The sequence below is a fragment of the Camelina sativa genome, chromosome 12 (genome assembly GCF_000633955.1).
Source record: "Camelina sativa cultivar DH55 chromosome 12, Cs, whole genome shotgun sequence".
Lineage (NCBI taxonomy): Eukaryota > Viridiplantae > Streptophyta > Magnoliopsida > Brassicales > Brassicaceae > Camelina > Camelina sativa.
The window spans coordinates 8,128,688-8,147,515 of NC_025696.1; the positions used below are offsets into that span (position 1 = coordinate 8,128,688).

Below are 18,828 nucleotides of genomic sequence, written 5' to 3' on the forward strand. Positions count from 1 at the left end.
CAGAACGGGAACCTCCCCGTTCATACCACACCAGCGGCCCAGAATCCGCAGCTCGTTTCCATGGAGGACTTCAGAATCCTGTTCGGCACCATGACAAAAGAGATCTACCAGATGATCTCCGAAACCAACCGCAGAGTTGATGCCGTTGTGACCCAAACAACCCCATCACAGATCTCTGCTGGACAATCGCTCAACGTAGATGGTCTCACTCGTCGTCTCGATTTTTCGGAAGCACAACCGGAGCGGAGGAATCCTCCCCCTCGGACCACGTCCAGTATCCGACCAACGAATCCGAACTCACGGATACACGAAAGCATGACCGTCCTAGTCACCCGCCACGCGAACTCCGGACCTTGCTACGAACTCGAAGAAATCAGGTCACAGATTAGTGGCATGAACACTCTCCTCCATCGAGCTATCAGATCCGCTCCGGAAATCGACAGGATCGTTGAGGTAACTCGGCAGTCGCCCTTCACTCAACGGATAGCACGAGCCGCCATACCACACGTCAAACTGAAGCTGCCGGTCTATCAGGGAGACAAAGATCCGGTCCAGTTCATGACATCCTTCATGGCGACCATGTCAAAAGCTCGATTCACCGAAGAACAAAGGGACGCCGGTTGCTGTCAACTGTTCGTGGATAGCCTTTCCGGCCCTGCCTTGGTGTGGTTCACGAGGCTCGAGCCGAACTCGATTGACAACTTTGACGACCTGTCCAAGGTTTTCCTCAAGAACTACCGAATCCTCATCGAACGAGGCGTGACAAGTTCAGACCTCTGGGAGATGGCCCAGGAACGAGGGGAACCTATCGCCAACTACTTGAACAGGTTCAAAGAAAAGCTGACAAAGGTCAACGTCCCGGAAGACGCAGCAATGGCGGCCTTCCGAAAAGGCTTAATCCCCGGATCGCCGTTACGAAAAGACCTTAACATCCGGGAACCCAAGGATCTCGATGATGCGCTACATCGGGCCTCCAGGTTCGCACTCGACGAGGAGGAAGAAGCCCGAATAGCCGCAAAAACTAATGACGAACAGCCGTCGCATCCCGCTAAGACTAAAAACCGGGTCGAACACCACGAACCCCGCAAGCACCACGAACCTCAGGATCGAAAAAAGGGCGTCATCCACGCAGTCTCCGAGGTGGACGGTCAGGACAAGCAGCCATCTGACCCGAAGGAACTCTACTGCGATTTTCACATGTACCCCGGTCACTCCACACAAGAGTGCGTCCATCTGAAGAACTATCTGTACGCAAAGTATCTTTCTGGCGAAGTCGAAGCTACTTATCAGCCAAAAAGCGCCCGTGGAGGCAGAGGTCGCCGAGGTGGATGGCGCGGAGGACGATCTAACCGAGGCCGTGGCGCAGGCGGCGGACGGGGTTACGATGGACCACCCAACGCAGCCCAGCAGCTAGCACCCGTGAATCACCAGGAGGAGGCGCCCCAAGCAGACGAACTGCCTGGCCCACCCAAACGACAGAGGGGACAAAACCCGGAGCGGGCTAATTCTCCTCCCCGTGGACGAATAACCATGATACTTGGTCCACCGGAGGACTGCGCGGATTCTGTTCGCGCACTCAAAAAGAGAGCACGGCAAGTTTGCGCCCTCCAAACCGCTCCGGGCGAGCCTCCGCTATGTGCGGACCCGATATCATTCACCTCAGAAGACGCCAAAGGAATCCAACACCCCCATTCAGACCCCTTGGTTATCGAAGTCTCGATGGGCGACTTCGACGTCGAACGAGTTTTGATCGACACTGGGAGCACAGTCAATGTACTCTGTTGGCAAACATTGGAAAAAATGGGCGTCACACCAGACCAACTGAAACCCGAAACTCGAACGCTGACGGGCTACGACGGGGTCGCCAAAATGTCGATGGGCGACGTGAAGCTACAAGTACGAGCTGGCGGAGTGACCCGGAAAACTAAGTTCGCAGTCGTTGATGCACCACCAATCTACAACGCTATTCTGGGGGTACCTTGGATATATGCGATGCAGGCCGTACCGTCGACCTATCACCTCTGCCTCAAATTCCCAACTCCTACAGGAATTTGCACACTTTACGGCGACCAGAGGGTGGCCAGAGTCTGCTCTGTTATCGAAAAGAAGCAGAGGAAGACGGAGACCGCATAGCAATTACAGAGCGGGGACCATCTGACCGGTCCCCGAAAGCCGGAGCGGGATCGCCTCAAGTGTCCGGAGTGCAAGATCCTACAGGCGAATATTGACCCCTCCGACCCATCGCGAACTGTCGGCATCGGGGCCGAACTCGACGAAAGCATAAAGGCCAAGCTGATCGCTTTCCTGCAATCTCGGGCTTCCACATTCGCTTGGTCAACAAAGGACATGGTCGGGATAAGCCCCGAAGTCATGTGCCACAAGCTAAATATCGACCCCACGTTCAAGCCGATCAGACAGAAGCGCAGGCGCCTAGGCCCGGATCGAGCCAAGGCGGTCCAGGACGAAGTGGAACGACTACTCAAGGCGGATCAAATCATGGAAGTCCAGTATCCTGATTGGTTGGCTAACCCGGTCGTAGTCAAAAAGAAAAACGGCAAGTGGAGAGTTTGCGTGGATTTCACCGATCTCAACAAAGCTTGCCCTAAGGACAGCTTTCCTCTGCCGCACATAGATCGTCTCGTCGAAGCCACGGCTGGAAACCAGCTGCTTTCGTTTATGGATGCTTTCTCAGGCTACAACCAGATCGCCATGAGCTCAGCTGACCGCGAGAAAACGGCATTCATCACAGATAGGGGGACCTACTGTTACAAAGTGATGCCGTTCGGATTGAAAAACGCCGGAGCAACCTACCAGCGCTTGGTAAACATGATGTTCGCGGATCTGCTCGGCAAAACCATGGAAGTCTATATAGACGACATGCTGGTCAAGTCTCTGATCGCAGAACAGCACGTCCAACATCTGGCAGAGTGTTTCAACATCTTGGATCAATTCCAGATGAAACTAAACCCGACGAAGTGCACATTTGGAGTAACTTCCGGAGAATTCTTGGGGTACATCGTCACTGAACGGGGAATAGAGGCAAATCCCAAGCAGATCGAAGCCATACTAGGGCTCACGTCGCCGACCAACAAGCGAGAAGTACAACGCTTGACTGGCCGGATCGCTGCTCTGAACCGTTTCGTCGCGCGCTCAACGGATAAGTGCCTCCCCTTTTACCAACTTCTTCGCGGGAATAAGGATTTCCATTGGGACGAGGAATGCGAAATCGCCTTTCGTCAGATGAAGGAATATTTGACCTGTCACCCAGTATTGGTCAAACCGGAGGACGGCGAAACATTGTATCTCTATGTCTCGGTGTCCAGCTCGGCCGTTAGCGGGGTGCTAGTCCGAGACGATCGCGGGGACCAGAAACCCATTTTTTACACAAGCAAAGCACTAAACGACGCGGAGTCGCGATACCCCACGCTGGAAAAATTGGCCCTTGCAGTGATCGTCGCAGCACGGAAACTACGACCCTATTTTCAGTCGCACTCTATCGTCGTGTTTATTATTGGAAAGCTCTCAAAAGGTTCATGTGGTTTTGATAGTGAACCTCTTCGTTGTGTTTAGGTGATTTTTGAGCGCACAAAATGTGATAGGTACAAAAATATGTTCCGTAAGTACATGTATATAATAACACCATTCCCATTGAATCAACTGTAAAAATGTATACCGAATGGTAAGCTTGGGTACTCACTCTTAAGAGATCTTAAGCGACCCAATTTAATCCATGTAAGGATGAAAGATAAATCGACATTTATATAGTAAGGGATGAAAGAAGGAAAAATAAAGAACAATTGAATGAGCAACATCGCATAAAACAAATCGAAATGAAAAAAATGTGAAAGTGGTTCTACTGGTACTAGTTTTTTATATGGGCAACGTTTTTGTCATGCATTTGAAATAAATATAGTCAACTGAGTACCATGCAATGATGCAATGCAATAGATTGACTTAATTGTGCTTTAATTTCTAACAGAGAAATACAAATGCAAACAATTAATTAGAAAGAGTAAAATTTCCAAAGTAATTTTATGAAATAAATCTCTACATTTTATATTGAGATGAGATGGTAATTACTATAACTTTCTTGGTTTAAATTTATTTTGTAAATGTAATTGTAATGAAATAAACATCTACATTTTAATGAGATATTAACACAAAAGCCTTCCAAAATTAGAGCTAATTTGTATTTTATCTGTTGATACTTTGATAACATCAACATTAATACAAGTGGATACATTTTTAACATCTTATTATAGAATTAATTTATCTTCCTATATTAATATTATTTTTTAACTAAAAAAAAAAAAACATATTTTGACCAAGTGGTTCTATGTGTTACCGCTACTGTTCATTAGCGCCTCCGCAAAAACCGCAACTGTAACGCTTCTTCGCCGGAAAAAAGTTTAACGCGACTTGTCGTCATCACTTACGTTTACTCTCAGGAAGATTACTACTTCCTTCTTTATATTGCTTACTTGTTTTTTACTTCCACATGATTGCTTCCTTCTCCAGATTCCAAATCTCAATCCCCGATTTGATTCCGTCTTCTTCACCTCGATTTATTCGGCCTAGTCAACTCCAGTTCCGTTTCGGCTTACGCCTTAGATTTCCCGCTCGATCAAAGAGTCCGAATCAAATGGAGTGGATGAACCGTCTTGGTATCGGTTGTTTCGCGGCGAATCGGAGCAAAAGAGAGCTGAAGACGGAGATAGACAACGGCGGTGAGGATTTGTTCGATGCGGCTGTTATGGAATCTACTGAGAAGCCGGATCATTTGGTGGTTATGGTTAACGGAATCGTTGGCAGGTAAAAAAACACAATCAAAGAGCTTTTAAAACGAATACAGTTGATTCAAAGATGCTAAATCCTGTGTTGGATGACGATGATTTTAGTGCGGCGGATTGGAAATATGCGGCGGAGCAGTTCGTGAAGAAGTTCCCGGACAAAGTACTTGTTCACCGTGCGTTGTTGCTTTAACCTTTTAGAGATTTGTGGTTTTGAATGCTCTGTACTTTTTAGGATGTTTTGATTTTGATGAAACTGTTTGAAGCAGGTAGCGAGAGTAATAGTGCAACGTTGACATTTGATGGAGTTGATAAAATGGGTGAAAGGCTTGCTAATGAGGTATTTTGCCAGCATTGTTTTTTTCTCTTTGATCTGCAAATTGGTTGGTGGTTTGTTATAGTTGTTGATTTCTAAAAATCTTGTGAAGGTTTTGGCTGTTGTTAAGAACAGAAGTGGGTTGAAGAAGATCTCTTTTGTGGCTCATTCTTTAGGAGGTCTTGTTGCAAGATATGCCATTGGGAAGCTTTATGAACAGTCAGTGGAAGTCGAATCTTTGGACTCTCCTTCCAAGGACACGAGCTCGAGAGGAGGCGAAATTGCTGGGTTAGAACCTATGAACTTTATAACTTTCGCAACGCCTCATCTTGGTTCAAGAGGACATAGACAGGTGAATTGAATGTTTTAGATAGCATGTCTAGGTCGAAATGTCTGTAAGGTTTGCATATATATATGCATAGATCATATGTTTCGGTGTAACATGCTTATTATGCTTGTCTTTATTCGCTCAGTTCCCGATTCTTTGTGGCCTTCCGTTTCTTGAAAGAACAGCATCCCAAACTGCACACTTGGCTGCTGGGAGGACTGGAAAACATTTGTTTTTGGTGGACAACGATGATGGAAATCCTCCACTTCTTATCCGAATGGCTACGGATTGTGATGACTTGAAATTCATGTAATTGCTTTGGTCTCTGGGTGTTTCTCATTGGTGACTTGCAGATTAAGATATGCTCACCTCTTCTTATGACCTGAACAGATCAGCTCTACATGTTTTCAAGCGTCGTGTGGCATATGCAAACGTGAATTTCGACTGTATCCTTCCCTTAAAAAGAGCATGTTTTCTTAGTAACTGTCAATGATTTCTCAAATTCTATCATTTACGAGAGTTTGCCTTAACTAATTGAAAAAAAGCCATGGTTGGATGGAGGACATCTTCAATTCGCCGTCCAAATGAGCTCCCAAAGGTATGCGTTTGCTTGTTATATTTTGTGCACATCGTTAGTGGCGACAGGAATTTTATCAATCAACCTTAACCCTTCTCATCTTCCAGCCAAACCTTCTAGAAACTGATCCAAACTATCCACACATTGTATACGTCGAAAATGGAAATGTGGACAATGGTAGTTGCCGGTCAACTTCAACAGGAGTAACAGAGCAAAACACTGATCTCGAAGGTTTGTCCATTTCTCTCTTGATATTTTCTCTAGATTTGCTTGAAACAATGATCTCTATAAGATATACCGAAAGTGCGGTAGATCCTTGCCTCACTATGTATAGCCCATTGGTCTCTTGCTTATATCCATAGCATCACAAACTTGATCCTGTTATGGTTTATGTTGAATGTAGAGGAAATGATACATGGACTCAGTCAGCTATCTTGGGAAAGAATAGATGTCAGCTTCCACAATAGCAAGCAACGATATGTTGCTCATAGTACCATCCAGGTAGGTTTATTAAACTCAAAAGCGATTTTGTTAAGGGATATTACCTAATGATTTTTTTGTTATGTGTAGGTCAAAACATATTGGTTACATTCTGATGGCAAAGATGTTGTCTTCCACATGATGGATCATTTCTGTCTCTAGCCCCCAGCATTTTTAACCGCTGCAATTAGTCAGCGCGTTGTTCACCGGTTCCACCGACTAGACCAAAAGTGTGATTCAGTCGATACAGAGGTGCGCACTGTAAGAAGGCGATTGCATTACAACCTTCTTCTTTTTTTTTTTCTGGTTATTTATATCGTTTTTACTTTTTACTATATGATGCGATACAAATTGTGGTAAAGTTCATGCTACTATTCCTTAATGGTTATTCGAAATAACTTATTTCGAATAATATTCATTTTGTCGAACGATGAATCTGTACAGATCTAGTCGTTCTTTGTAAAATTTAATGTTGGGTTTTTCAGTTCTGTTTGCATCAATTGCCATCTCGTTTGTTTGACACGTTCACATGTAACATAGTACGAATTGGACAAGAAAAGGAAAGGACGTAAACACATGACCCTAACCATTGACCAATTGCCCATGCTAAAAAAAAAAAAAAACAATTATTCAGTTGGTGGCAGAGTAGTCTCCATCCAATATATATGTCACTGTTCACATTGTCGGATCAGCCAAAAAATCTAATATCTCATTGTCCAACTATGCTTCTTCAGTTTCACTGAATGGTTATAAAGAAAAACGTTATATGCCGGAAAAAACAAAATATTGATAAAAATGGTTATATATATTTGGTGCTAATTCTTGATAGTGGTATATATAGAAATTTAGGAATAAAGGTGCAAAGAGAATAATTCTCAACTTCGTCTCGCCGCAACAGATTAGCTTACTAATATTCGGCACGTGCCAATGTCGCCACATCCCTTCAAGTTTTTCTTTCACCTGAAGACATGTGTTTCTCCCTCTGTTTTGAAGTATCATTTGTAATGACAGTTACTAATCTTTTGTTATATAGCAGTAATTACTAATCATATACTAGTATTTAAGTTCTCATATAAATTACATAAACCGGAATTTCCTCCGTGACACAGAACACGGGAAAAATATAGAGGACAGTCAAAAAAAAATAAAAGGACTAAAACCCATACGAATTAACGATGCAAACAAAAAAAAAATGAAAATTATCCCACTCGCTCCTGTAAGTTAGGTCCACGTTATGACCCGACCAGACCCGGCTGTCCCAATCAACTACAGGTCACCGTAACTTCCGGTGCTCTGCCGTACCACTTTTATACTAGCTGGCCTCCTATGCTTCTTTCTTAACTATGATCGCCGCAAGTACAGCTCTGAGTCTGCTCAGACCGAGTCGCCGGCGTAGCTAGGTAAGTAGGTTTGACATCTCCAGCCATGATGACGAGAAACTTCTCCGGCATCGTCGCGAGCTTAGTCTTGTTAGTGTTCCCGTCGGGTTTGGCATCATCTCCACCCTCGAGGTCACGCTGAGCAGAGCCGGAGAGTCTCCAGTAAGAACAAGCGAGAATGAGAAGAGCGAGGGAGATGAGAGCCAACATGGCGGCTAAACCACCAAAGAGATAAGGAACTGGAGAGTGCCACGGTGAGTGAGGCACCACCATGGAGGAGCTAGTGTTTCTGCTGTCTTCGTAATTATATTGTCGTCCTTCCATTGTCTGCATGTGTGTTTGGTTGGCCTTTGGCTGTATGATATGTGTAGGGGTGAGTGTGAATGATATGAAAGTTTTTTTTTTTTTTTAATAGATTGGTGGGAGAAGAGATAATGTTGTGAGGGGCATTTATAGAAGATAGAAGAGTGGATTATTCTTAATGCATTGGATTGTGCTTTGTGCATGGTTCAGTATTGTATTACGAGAATCAATGATTATTGTGACTCTTGCCAATTTAATATTCGTTATTTGTACTTTGTAGAGTGAGTATATTAACTAAATCATTTTTTCTAGCGAATCATCTTCTATAATGGAGTGAATAATTCATTGGTCTTGATATAACGACGAAATTTTTAAAACTTACATGATTTTTTTTTTAATCAACATTTAAAGATGATGTGAATTTTAGGTGGTAGCGCAATAAAGACTTGTATAAGTGGTATTTTCTTCTTATTATCTGGATGGTTAATTTGAACTTGTATTAGTTTTCTATGTTGTCAAGGCTTTTTATATCCCTCTTCAAATCTTATTGGCGGATTTTAATACTCTTTAAATGCAATAATGGATCGGGGTTAAAGTGAGGTCGGGGGAAAAAAGTGAAGAATTGTTTAATAACCTTAGAGATTATTGCCAATGTAGGCATTATTTGGGCCGGACCTTCGGAAATAGGCACTTTGAACAGTTAACTTTAACTGTTGACTGAAACCTTCAATAAACTGACGAATCTGTCCTTAGAAGAATGAGCGGGAATGTGAAGCTTCATTGGGCAAGTGGGGTGGTGACGTCATGGTGATTAATAAGGAAATTAAGAATAATGAACATAATATGTGGAGGCGAGGAAGGCTTTGCACTGTTCGACACAATTTTTGATGTTAATCGTGTGGACAAAAAATAAGCAACGAACAGTAGTTTGGTGTACTAGGGTTTGTGGATTAACATAAATAATGGAGTTTCGTGAAACTGCAAACAAAAGAGAGAAACCCAGGCGTCATAATTATCAAATTACAGAGAGAGTTACAGATCGTAGAGAGAGCAAGAAAGTAGATGATCGATTTCAACGAGGAGGTAACTTTCATAAACCTTGTTGCTTTTATTATCTCATATATGTATATTCGAAACTGAGAAGCATAGGTAGTAAGAATAGGAATTTGTGAATCATATTAGCAGAGTAGGGAACATATACAGAGGTTCTATCCGTCGTTTGTTGTATTAGCTGTGAATTTTCATTTGTTCGTAGAGCTGTAAAGAAGGGGGTAGGATTGGTGAACAAGATTTTGTTATTATGGTCTACGACATATGAATATCGTATAGTGACATGTCTATGCGGGGTTACCTATGATGAGTCAAATGTAAAAAAAATTATCGCTTTGTCTTCTTTGCAGGTAATGGAGACTCCTATCCTCGTTTTAGTTGGGGACTGGGACTATTCTGCTGATGGAGGGTGGAAGTTCGTTGTAGAAACCACCTGTCCAGCCCAATGCATTATGGTTTCGGAGGAGATGAGGTTCAACACCTTTAAAACCCGGATTCAGAAGGAATTTCAGAAAGATGTTGAAGGAGTCTTACGTCGAATTGCATACTGCTCACCCACCAAAATGTCAATCTTTTCTGCTGGGAGGACTCCTCCGGTGTCCATTACAACTGACAGCGGCCTGAAAACTTTTTTCAAAGTCAGAGCGACAACGAAACCTATGAATCTCTTCGCTACATTCGACATTGGGTGTCGCGCAGAACCACTTAGCCCACTCGAGAACGGAAATGGAAGTGGTGAAGGAATTATTCACCTTGACGAGGAAACGCCTTCTGTAGGCAGTTTAGAGGTTGTTGCCTCCACCTTTCAGACTGACGCAAACCATCATTTCAGTCATGAGACAAGAACACCGTTCTCGGTCTAACAGAACTAAATTCTTCATTACACAGAGAGAACCATACATAACATCGAATTATGTACCTGCAACCGGAGGAAGAGAGCCTTCACTACTTGACGTATCTGTAAAAGTTTAGTACAATTTCAGTCATAATAACGATGAAGTGAGGGTTCAAAACTATACTCTAAAGCCAAGACAGATGAGTAAACCCAAGGGAAACAAATCTAAGGATGGAGTGAGGGTAAAAAACTATACCCTAAAGCCAAGGGGGATCACTAAACCCAAATGGAAACGCCGTCTAAGGATGGAGTGAGGGTAAAAAACTATACCCTAAAGCCAAGGCAGATCACTAAACCCAAATGGAAACGCCGTCTAACGATGGAGTGAGGGTAAAAAACTATACCCTAAAGCCAAGGGGATCACTAAACCCAAATGGAAACCAATTAAAAGCGCAGTGACAAAATTGAACTTGCAACAAAGATCGATGAATACTCATGACAAACGACAGTCATGAATTACAGGATTAAACAGAATATAACCTTCGATTGACATCTTCCTTCGAGATACAGTTCCAGTAAGTCTCTGATTTTCGAACCTATGAACCGACTTTGACGGCGGAGGACAGATTTCCCTTCGAGTACGGATTTCTTCTCCCAATCTACGATTACCATCTCCCTCTGAAGAATTTGAAACTGAGGAAACGTGTCCTCGAGTTAGGATGTGCTTCTGAGATGCGATACCAGATGGAGTACAACCTTGAAGACCTCTTCTACTTCTTGTATTGACCATGGAAACGAGTAAAGTAAACGAGTAATAGATCGAGCATGAAATATCAGATCCACTGATGAGGGTTCGTGCTTCCCTTGGGAGAACCAGGCGATTAGAATAGTCAATCCTGAATTAAAATATTAAAACAAATAAAAAATATCGGTCTTACGTTTGTCGTAAGGCGAATCAGAATGACGTCAGTGGAAGAGGGGTAAAACGGTCCTCAGAAAATAAGAGAGTGCCTGTTTTGGTAAGCAGAGGCGAAAATGCCTAAATCCGAATACATATCTAAGACAAATGCCTTTTTTTTAATTAACTCTTAATTAAATTCACAAGATTGGTGCTTTTGTTAATGGTACGGTTCTTTCTTGGACTAAACAATTAAATTCATCAAAGCGTAGCTGCCAAAAAAAATTAATCAACACCCTCAACATTTATCTGACCAATTTTGTAATCATAGGAATTTGTTTTTTCTTCCCTAAGTAATCATGCAAGCCAAATCTATGAACGACCGTCTTAAAAAAAAAACAAGAACTGTAAATTTTTTACGAGTGGAAGACAGTTTCTTTTCACTCACACAACTAAACCAAACGAAAGATTCAAAGATTTGCAACATTATTGAAGACGTTTACTCAGAAGGATATGTTCCAACTAGAACACCAAGCTTGAAAGCGCAATAAGCATCTACCGCCGCCTGAATAATCTGATCGTCGCTAAGTTTCCAAACGCTCCAGTCGCTCATGCTTTCCCGACGATATTCCCCTACTCCTGCGTAACCCAAACCTTCCTCAACAATCTCCTCAAACTTACTACACTTCAGACTCTTCCTTCCACTCGAATCTACAACCAACTTCTTCAAATCCAAAAGCTCCGCAGTCTTCAACTTATGTTTAGATGCCCATAGCCGTTTCGCATCTTGACTGTTCCAAACACCGTAGAACCTTAAATCTGTATCCTTAAGGAAACGACGGAGGACCAGCGGGACGCGGTGATAGTGAGACAGCTGGATGATGATGCATCTATTACCAACGCATAGCTGGAGAGTATCCGCCGGAGGGTAAAAAACCGGTGGTCGGGAACCGAGGCGATAACGAACCGGTTTTCGGAAACCGGAGCGGTGATAACAAGCTGGTGTCCACTGAACGCCGAGTCCAACGATGAGAGGGTGAGAGGAGGAGAAGCGGTTTTTGGAGAGTACTTCGTGGATCCATTGGCCGATGACGGAGCGATCCTTCGTTACGGTGACAATCAGCTCTTCTCCGAAGAAATCGACAGAGTACTTTTCCTGAGTAGCGTAATTTCTGATGGTTCTTCTGATCATCGGAGCCATTGATCTTTCTTTGAAGGGGAGAGAGAGATTATATTAATGAAAATGCTTTTTTGCTTTCTGTTACTCTCTGTGGTGGCCGCGGAGGGTTTACTTAAACAGTAGTACTGGTTTGCTCAGTGTAGTACTAAGATGATGTTATCACCGTTGATCTTTGAGAAAGTAGATGACGCTTAGGTTGGACGGTTGAGATGCATGTAGGCATAGCTAGCGTTTCACACCTTTGTGACCGCCTTCAGCTAATCCCAACGCAACCTTAAATAATTACTGATTAGAATTTTTAAAAGTGTTTCGAAATTTGAATCAGGGAGGATAATTTCGAATCAATGTAGTGTTATTATTGATTAACATTAGTATCATCCTAAATCAAGCTTATGATTCAATAACTCAACTCCGCTTATATCCTTGTTCTGGTTTGTGTTGTTTAATCCAGTTAAAAAATCACAAAACATTTTTTTAACTGGATTAAACCATTGACGTATTTGNGTATTTCATTTAGACGACTAAAAGGAATTTCTAAGACAAAACTTTTCGAAAGCATCTAAGCCAACATATTGTTGTGTGGTTAATATTCCATCCAACACAATCCCCCTCTTACATTAATCTACGAGATATACTTTAAAAAGTGTATAGGTTAATTTCTTCATTGTCATTTGACTCATTTCCCTCATTGTGTATATGTATTCATTCATACTGTCATCTATAACATGTGTGGTGGAGATGGAATACATAACTCGGATGATATTATTTGTAGTATCAAAAGTTACTAATTTATATATACTTTTTTCAACCAAAGCCTTAAAGTATTAATGGATTAGTTTTCTTTACTGATTGGAAGTGCACTATTTAAATTAATAAGTGTGTGGTCCGTATAATGTATTCCCTGATCCGACTTAAATTATCAGATTTGATTTGTGTTTGTACATGAATCATAGGGAATCATATTCTTGTTAAATAGGCAACGTTACATGTGAAGATAATGTATAAAATTAATACATACCTAGGAACCCATTAGTTTCTCGAACAAACAAATTTAAGTACGATGATTAAATTTTGGAGTTCTATTCTTCTTCTTTTTCCGGTAATTATTCTGCCGAAGTGGTTTAGAACCAGTTTTATCGATAAGATGGATGGGTTCTTCATGTTTGTGCTTGGTAAACAATCAGAATACTTGTCCTCTTTACTTTAATTACTTTTGGAAAATCCAAATAAGTTGCCAAAAATACATGGTAAGAGTTTAATTAATTTGTGTTTCTGCTCAGGATTTCATGGTTATAGTCTATGTTAAATAATATATACATTTTAAAATACAAATGTTCTGTTTGTTGTACCCACGATCTGTCATCTCGGGTAATAGGCAAGAGGGCCTAAGCCGGGCTTGTCTAATGGGCCGAAAGCATGTTATCGATCGGCCCATCAGACCCGGAGAAAGAAAGAGAGCGCGGAGACGCTTCATGCTGGTCAGCTCGCAGCTCGGGCCCGGTCAAAGATTCCTGCATTCAAGAGGATTAATTAGTCCGCGCAAATCGTGTCTTATTAATTGTGCATTAATTGGGTAATTAATTGGTCGGTATAAATATGTAAGGGGGGTGTCACTTGTAAGGATCGAATATTTTTTCCAGCAACAGCAATACAAATTCAAACTCTCAAACTCTCTCTCAATTCAGTTCGGAACTTTTTTACGGCGATAAGCTCCTCCACATTTAAATCACTTCGGAAGGAGAAGCTCATTCTCAGTTCTCACATTTGGCGCTAGAAGGAGGGGAGTTATCGCCTGACTCTCGTTAGTTCCGACTTCATACACAAGTACACTCCACACAACCACCGCTATGGCAACCGGCTCTCCCAATCAGGCATCCTTGGAGGTGATCCAGAAGCTCCTGCAGGACTTGTCCGAGAAGTCCGACCGTCAGCAAGCCGCCTCCGCCGCTCTTACTGAACGTTTCGACAGCTTGGAGGGCCAGATTTCCACTCGTCTGGAGGAAATCACGACGTCCGTAGCCGATCTCTCGGCCTCCCACCGCGCGTACGCCGACCGGGTCGACCTCCTGTCCTCCGACCAAAACCCGCGTCGACGTGCTTTGGATTTCTCCGGTGTGACTCCACCTTCCACCTCGCAAGTGGCAGCAACAAATGTCACTCCGGGAGATTCGTTCCCGCCCCAAACCAACACACAAACAGCGCCACCGCTGACTGGCGATGGCCATACTCCGGTTCAGCCTGGTGTCCTCCGATCTTCTGAGGTCCCAGTCCGTCTTCCTCTCCCTGTAGAAGGAAACACTTCGACTCCGGGGTATGTCACCAATCCCGAGATCTTCCGTATGCAGAGCGAAATCCGGGATATGCGGTCTGTGATGCATAGTGCAACCACTTCGGCTCCGGATATTTTTCGGGTGATCGAGGAATCGAGGCGAACTCCCTTTTCCGATCAAATAGCTCGAGTCCGCATCAAAGATACCGGCAAAATTAAGTTCTCGAGCTACGAAGGAAAAGGAGATCCTACCAATCATCTCAAGACTTTCTTGCTAACAGCTAGCCGGGTGGACCTCGAGCCCCACGAAGCAGACGCTGGGTACTGCAAGTTGTTCGCAGAAACGTTTAGTGGACCGGTACTGCTTTGGTTCGCATCTTTAGCAGCTGGCTCCATAACAAACTTTACCGAGCTGTCGACCTCGTTCGTCAAGCAGTATTCTAGCCTAATCGAAACTGCGGTGACGGACGCTCAGCTCTGGAACTTAAGCCAAAAGGCTGGAGAGTCCCTGCGGTCTTACATAACAAAGTTCAAGGAGATCCAGGTCAAGATTCCCGGACTCTCGGACTCCACTGCCTTGGCCGCGCTTAAGAACGGCCTCTGGCATGAATCTCGCTTTCGCGAGGAGCTGTCCGTGAATCGTTTCCCAACTATTCAGGACGAATTACACCGAGCTTCGAACTGGATAGTCGCAGAGGAGGACAAACTCGCTGCTGCGCAAAAACAAAACGCTCCGCCTCCAGGAAAACCACGGTTCGAAGCACCTGCCAAAAAGACTCCGCCTACGACTCTGAAGTCCGGGCCGAGCACTTTTGCAGTCACTCAATCTCCCAAAAAGAATTCTCCAAAGAATTCACCGTCCAAACCTCCATTTTCACCGCGCTCCAAGAGTGGTGTACTCCCAAGTAACAAATGGGTCCGAGATGAGGACACGTACTGCGAGCTCCATAAAACCAACAGTCATTCTACTCGTGACTGTAAGAAGCTGATGCATCTCCTCGCAGAAAAATATGTGGCGGGAGAAATGCCGAATGTCACAATTGAGGAATTGGAGCAAAAAGCGATTCCCGAATTGGACGAGGACGCTCCACCTTCAAAGAAACCGAAGCAGTCCGATGGAAGTGAAGCTCCCAAGAAAAGAATCGACGTGATAATGGGAGGATCGCGTCTATTTCGGAACTCCATCACTGCGATCAAAGACCATCAGCGGAAGCTCACTAGCCCCCAGCCGAAGCGAGCTAAGTTGGTAGCAAGTGATCTACCTGAAATTTCTTTCTCCGAGAAGGAAACTGAGGGGCTGGACACTCCGCACGACGACGCGCTCGTCATCTCGCTTGACGTAGCAAACCATGAAGTCTGCCGAATCCTAATTGACACTGGGAGTTCGGTAGACTTGATTTTCCTTGAGACGCTCACCAGAATGGGTATCGGGAAAGAGCACATCTCAGGACCGCCCTCACCTTTGGTCTCGTTCACTAGCGAGACATCAATGTCTTTGGGCACGATCACATTACCGGTGTCCACTCAAGGAGTGGTCAAAATGGTGGAGTTCACGGTCTTCGACCGACCTGCGGCCTATAATGTTATTTTGGGAACTCCCTGGCTCTATCAGATGAAGGCGGTGGCCTCGACGTACCATCAGTGCGTCAAATTTCCGACCCCACAAGGAGTCCGGGAGGTTCTAGGAAGCCAAAGGACGGCCAGGAGCTGTTACCTCGCAAGTCACAAGCTCCTGATCCAATAGCAACCACAGCTCGAGGTCCCGAAGAATCCAGTTCGGAAGCAGCTAAAAGGTGACCTCACTGAGTCCATTTTCATCAATGACAAGTTCCCGGATCAGGAAATAAAGATCGGAGTAGGATTGGATAGCGAGCTCCGCGCCAGTCTGATAGCCTTCCTAAAAGAAAGAATGACCACCTTCGCGTGGTCCGTAGACGAGATGCCCGACATTAGTCCAGAAGTTATCTCCCACGAGCTGAATGTGGACCCTACGTTCCGACCTGTAAAGCAGAAGCGAAGGAAGCTAGGCCCTGAGCGAGCTGAAATCGTTAACAAAGAGGTTGAGCGCTTACTGAAGGCAGGACAGATACGCGAAGTAAAATACCCTGAGTGGCTCGCAAACACAGTGGTAGTCAAAAAGAAGAATGGAAAGTCACGAGTCTGCGTTGATTTTACCGACCTGAATAAGACGTGCCCCAAAGACAGCTTTCCACTTCCGCATATCGACCGGTTGGTTGAATCCACTTCGGGTCACGAGCTGATGTCTTTCATGGATGCATTCTCTGGCTACAACCAAATCCTTATGAACCCGGACGACCAGGAAAAGACTGCATTCATTACGGACCGCAGAATCTACTGCTACAAGGTGATGCCTTTTGGATTAAAAAATGCGGGAGCAACTTACCAGAGGCTGGTAAATCGAATGTTTGAGCATCAACTCGGAAAGACCATGGAAGTCTACATCGATGATATGCTGGTGAAATCAATGGAAGCCAGCTCGCATCTCGCTGATCTGACAGTCTGCTTCGACATCCTGAATCAGTTCGGGATGAAGCTTAACCCCACGAAGTGCACCTTTGCGGTCCCATCAGGGGAATTTCTGGGGTATATCGTCACAGAAAGAGGAATTGAAGCAAACCCGATGCAGATTAACGCTTTCCTGTCTATGAGTTCTCCTAAGACCTTGCGCGAAGTGCAACGCCTTAACGGACGGATCGCAGCTCTCAAACGCTTCATTTCCCGGTCTACGGACAAATGCCTCCCTTTCTACCAGCTGTTACGAAAAGGGGGAAAAAACTTCTTATGGGACGCAAAGTGCAAGGAGGCGTTCGCTCAGCTCAAAGCCTATCTGTCCGAACCTCCGGTATTGGCTAAGCCCGAGTTCGGTGAGTCGCTCTTTCTTTACGTAGCCGTTTCGGACAGTGCAGTCAGCGGAGTCTTGGTTCGTGAGGAAAGGGGGGAGCAGCGACCAATTTTCTATATCAGCAAGTCATTTACCGGGGCGGAGTCCAGGTACCCTATGATGGAGAAATTGGCCCTAGCAGTGGTCACTTCGGCAAGAAAGCTGCGGCCTTACTTCCATTCCCATACAATCATTATCCTGACAACGCAGCCACTTCGGACGGTATTACATAGTCCGAGCCAATCCGGACGGCTAGCTAAATGGTCTGTCGAGTTGAGCGAATATGACATCGAGTTCCGGACTCGAACCTGTGCGAAGTCACAAGTGCTGGCTGATTTCTTGATCGAACTCCCACTAGCCTCTTCGGCTAGCGACAACGTCGAGGCTCCATGGACGTTGTATGTTGATGGTGCTTCTTCCAAATCGGGAGCAGGAATTGGGGTCCACCTCACTTCTCCTACAGGCGAAGTGATCGAACAGTCATTTCGCTTGGCTTTCAGTGCGTCCAACAATGAAGCCGAGTACGAATCCTTCCTTGCTGGCTTACGCCTCGCAGTGGGGATTGGTGTCCGAAAACTTCGAGCTTTTTGCGATTCGCAGCTGGTCACCAACCAGTTTTTGGGGGAGTACGAGACAAATGATGGTCGTATGGAGGCTTATTTGTCCACAGCTCGGGAGTTAGTTGCTAGGTTCGAGGAGTTCGAAATCACTAAGATCCCACGAAGTGAGAACTTCGCTGCGGACGCTTTAGCATCTTTGGCATCCACTTCGGATCCCGCAATGACAAGAATTATCCCCGTCGAAGTTATTCAGTTTCCAAGTATTCGACTAGAGAGCTCAAACGTTGTCACCCGGGCGATGAAAAAACAGTTGGCTGCTGAGGAAGCAGCTCGTAAAGCGGCTGCGGATTCTTTACCCTCGGAGGATCCGGCTCCCGTTATGCCTACTCCAATGGAAGTTCACCCACCTCCAGCTGAGCTAGACGCGAGTTCAGCTCCGGAATCATCAAACTCAGCAGTTGACAGTCAAGCTGTTATCCCACATGCTGCTTCGAGCGGCACGAATTCTAACAGCTGGGGGGCAGATGACTGGCGGAGCCCGATCTGGGCTTACCTGGAAAAAGGGGAACTCCCAGCCGACAAATGGGCAGCTAGGAAGCTTAAGATCGTCAGTGCGCGGTACTGCGTTCACAAGGGAATACTTCTACGCCGAAGTGTAGCTGGTCCTTATCTAACTTGCGTGGCTGGTAGAGAGCCCGCGATGCTAATGCGAGCTGTTCACGACGGTCCCAATGGGAATCATTCCGGAGGTCGGACTCTGGCTTTCAAAATTAAACAGCAAGGTTACTTCTGGCCTACCATGATCACGGACTGCGAAAAATATTCTCGAACTTGTGAGAAGTGTCAGAAGCACGCCCCGTCAATTCATCAACCTACCGAGCTCCTGTCTTCGGTGTCCGCACCTTACCCATTCATGAGGTGGTCTATGGATATCATCGGTCCATTACATCGAGGACCAGGA

The 18,828-nt window shown here is 44.8% G+C and overlaps 4 protein-coding genes across 4 annotated transcripts; 2 read left to right on the forward strand and 2 right to left on the reverse strand.

The window, feature by feature from the left end:
* Positions 91-2,133, forward strand: LOC104733301. Its single transcript, XM_010452888.1, has one exon. The coding sequence runs from the start codon at positions 91-93 to the stop codon at positions 2,131-2,133; it is 2,043 nt and encodes a 680-aa protein (XP_010451190.1).
* LOC104730841 lies at positions 4,292-6,987 on the forward strand. The gene is made up of 10 exons (XM_010450071.2): positions 4,292-4,812; positions 4,899-4,966; positions 5,060-5,130; positions 5,219-5,458; positions 5,580-5,743; positions 5,825-5,880; positions 5,980-6,032; positions 6,119-6,242; positions 6,415-6,512; positions 6,582-6,987. The coding sequence occupies exons 1-10, from the start codon at positions 4,499-4,501 to the stop codon at positions 6,651-6,653; spliced, it is 1,260 nt and encodes a 419-aa protein (XP_010448373.1). The 5' UTR covers positions 4,292-4,498; the 3' UTR covers positions 6,654-6,987.
* Positions 7,523-8,414, reverse strand: LOC104730842 (protein GLUTAMINE DUMPER 2). The gene has a single exon (XM_010450073.2). It carries the CDS (start codon positions 8,201-8,203, stop codon positions 7,829-7,831), a length of 375 nt encoding a protein of 124 aa, XP_010448375.1. The 5' UTR covers positions 8,204-8,414; the 3' UTR covers positions 7,523-7,828.
* LOC104730844 lies at positions 11,409-12,200 on the reverse strand. The gene has a single exon (XM_010450074.2). It carries the CDS (start codon positions 12,155-12,157, stop codon positions 11,456-11,458), a length of 702 nt encoding a protein of 233 aa, XP_010448376.1. The 5' UTR covers positions 12,158-12,200; the 3' UTR covers positions 11,409-11,455.

Excerpts from the sequence above, each read along its gene's own strand:
- LOC104733301 (XM_010452888.1), top strand. The coding sequence starts at position 91 with ATGACAAAAGAGATCTACCAGATGATCTCCGAAACCAACCGCAGAGTT.
- LOC104730841 (XM_010450071.2), top strand. The coding sequence starts at position 4,499 with ATGATTGCTTCCTTCTCCAGATTCCAAATCTCAATCCCCGATTTGATT. Across the intron at positions 5,744-5,824 it reads TGTGATGACTTGAAATTCAT|ATCAGCTCTACATGTTTTCA; the intron begins GTAATTGCTTTG and ends TGACCTGAACAG. Across the intron at positions 6,033-6,118 it reads GTCCAAATGAGCTCCCAAAG|CCAAACCTTCTAGAAACTGA; the intron begins GTATGCGTTTGC and ends CTCATCTTCCAG.
- LOC104730842 (XM_010450073.2), bottom strand. The coding sequence starts at position 8,203 with ATGCAGACAATGGAAGGACGACAATATAATTACGAAGACAGCAGAAAC.
- LOC104730844 (XM_010450074.2), bottom strand. The coding sequence starts at position 12,157 with ATGGCTCCGATGATCAGAAGAACCATCAGAAATTACGCTACTCAGGAA.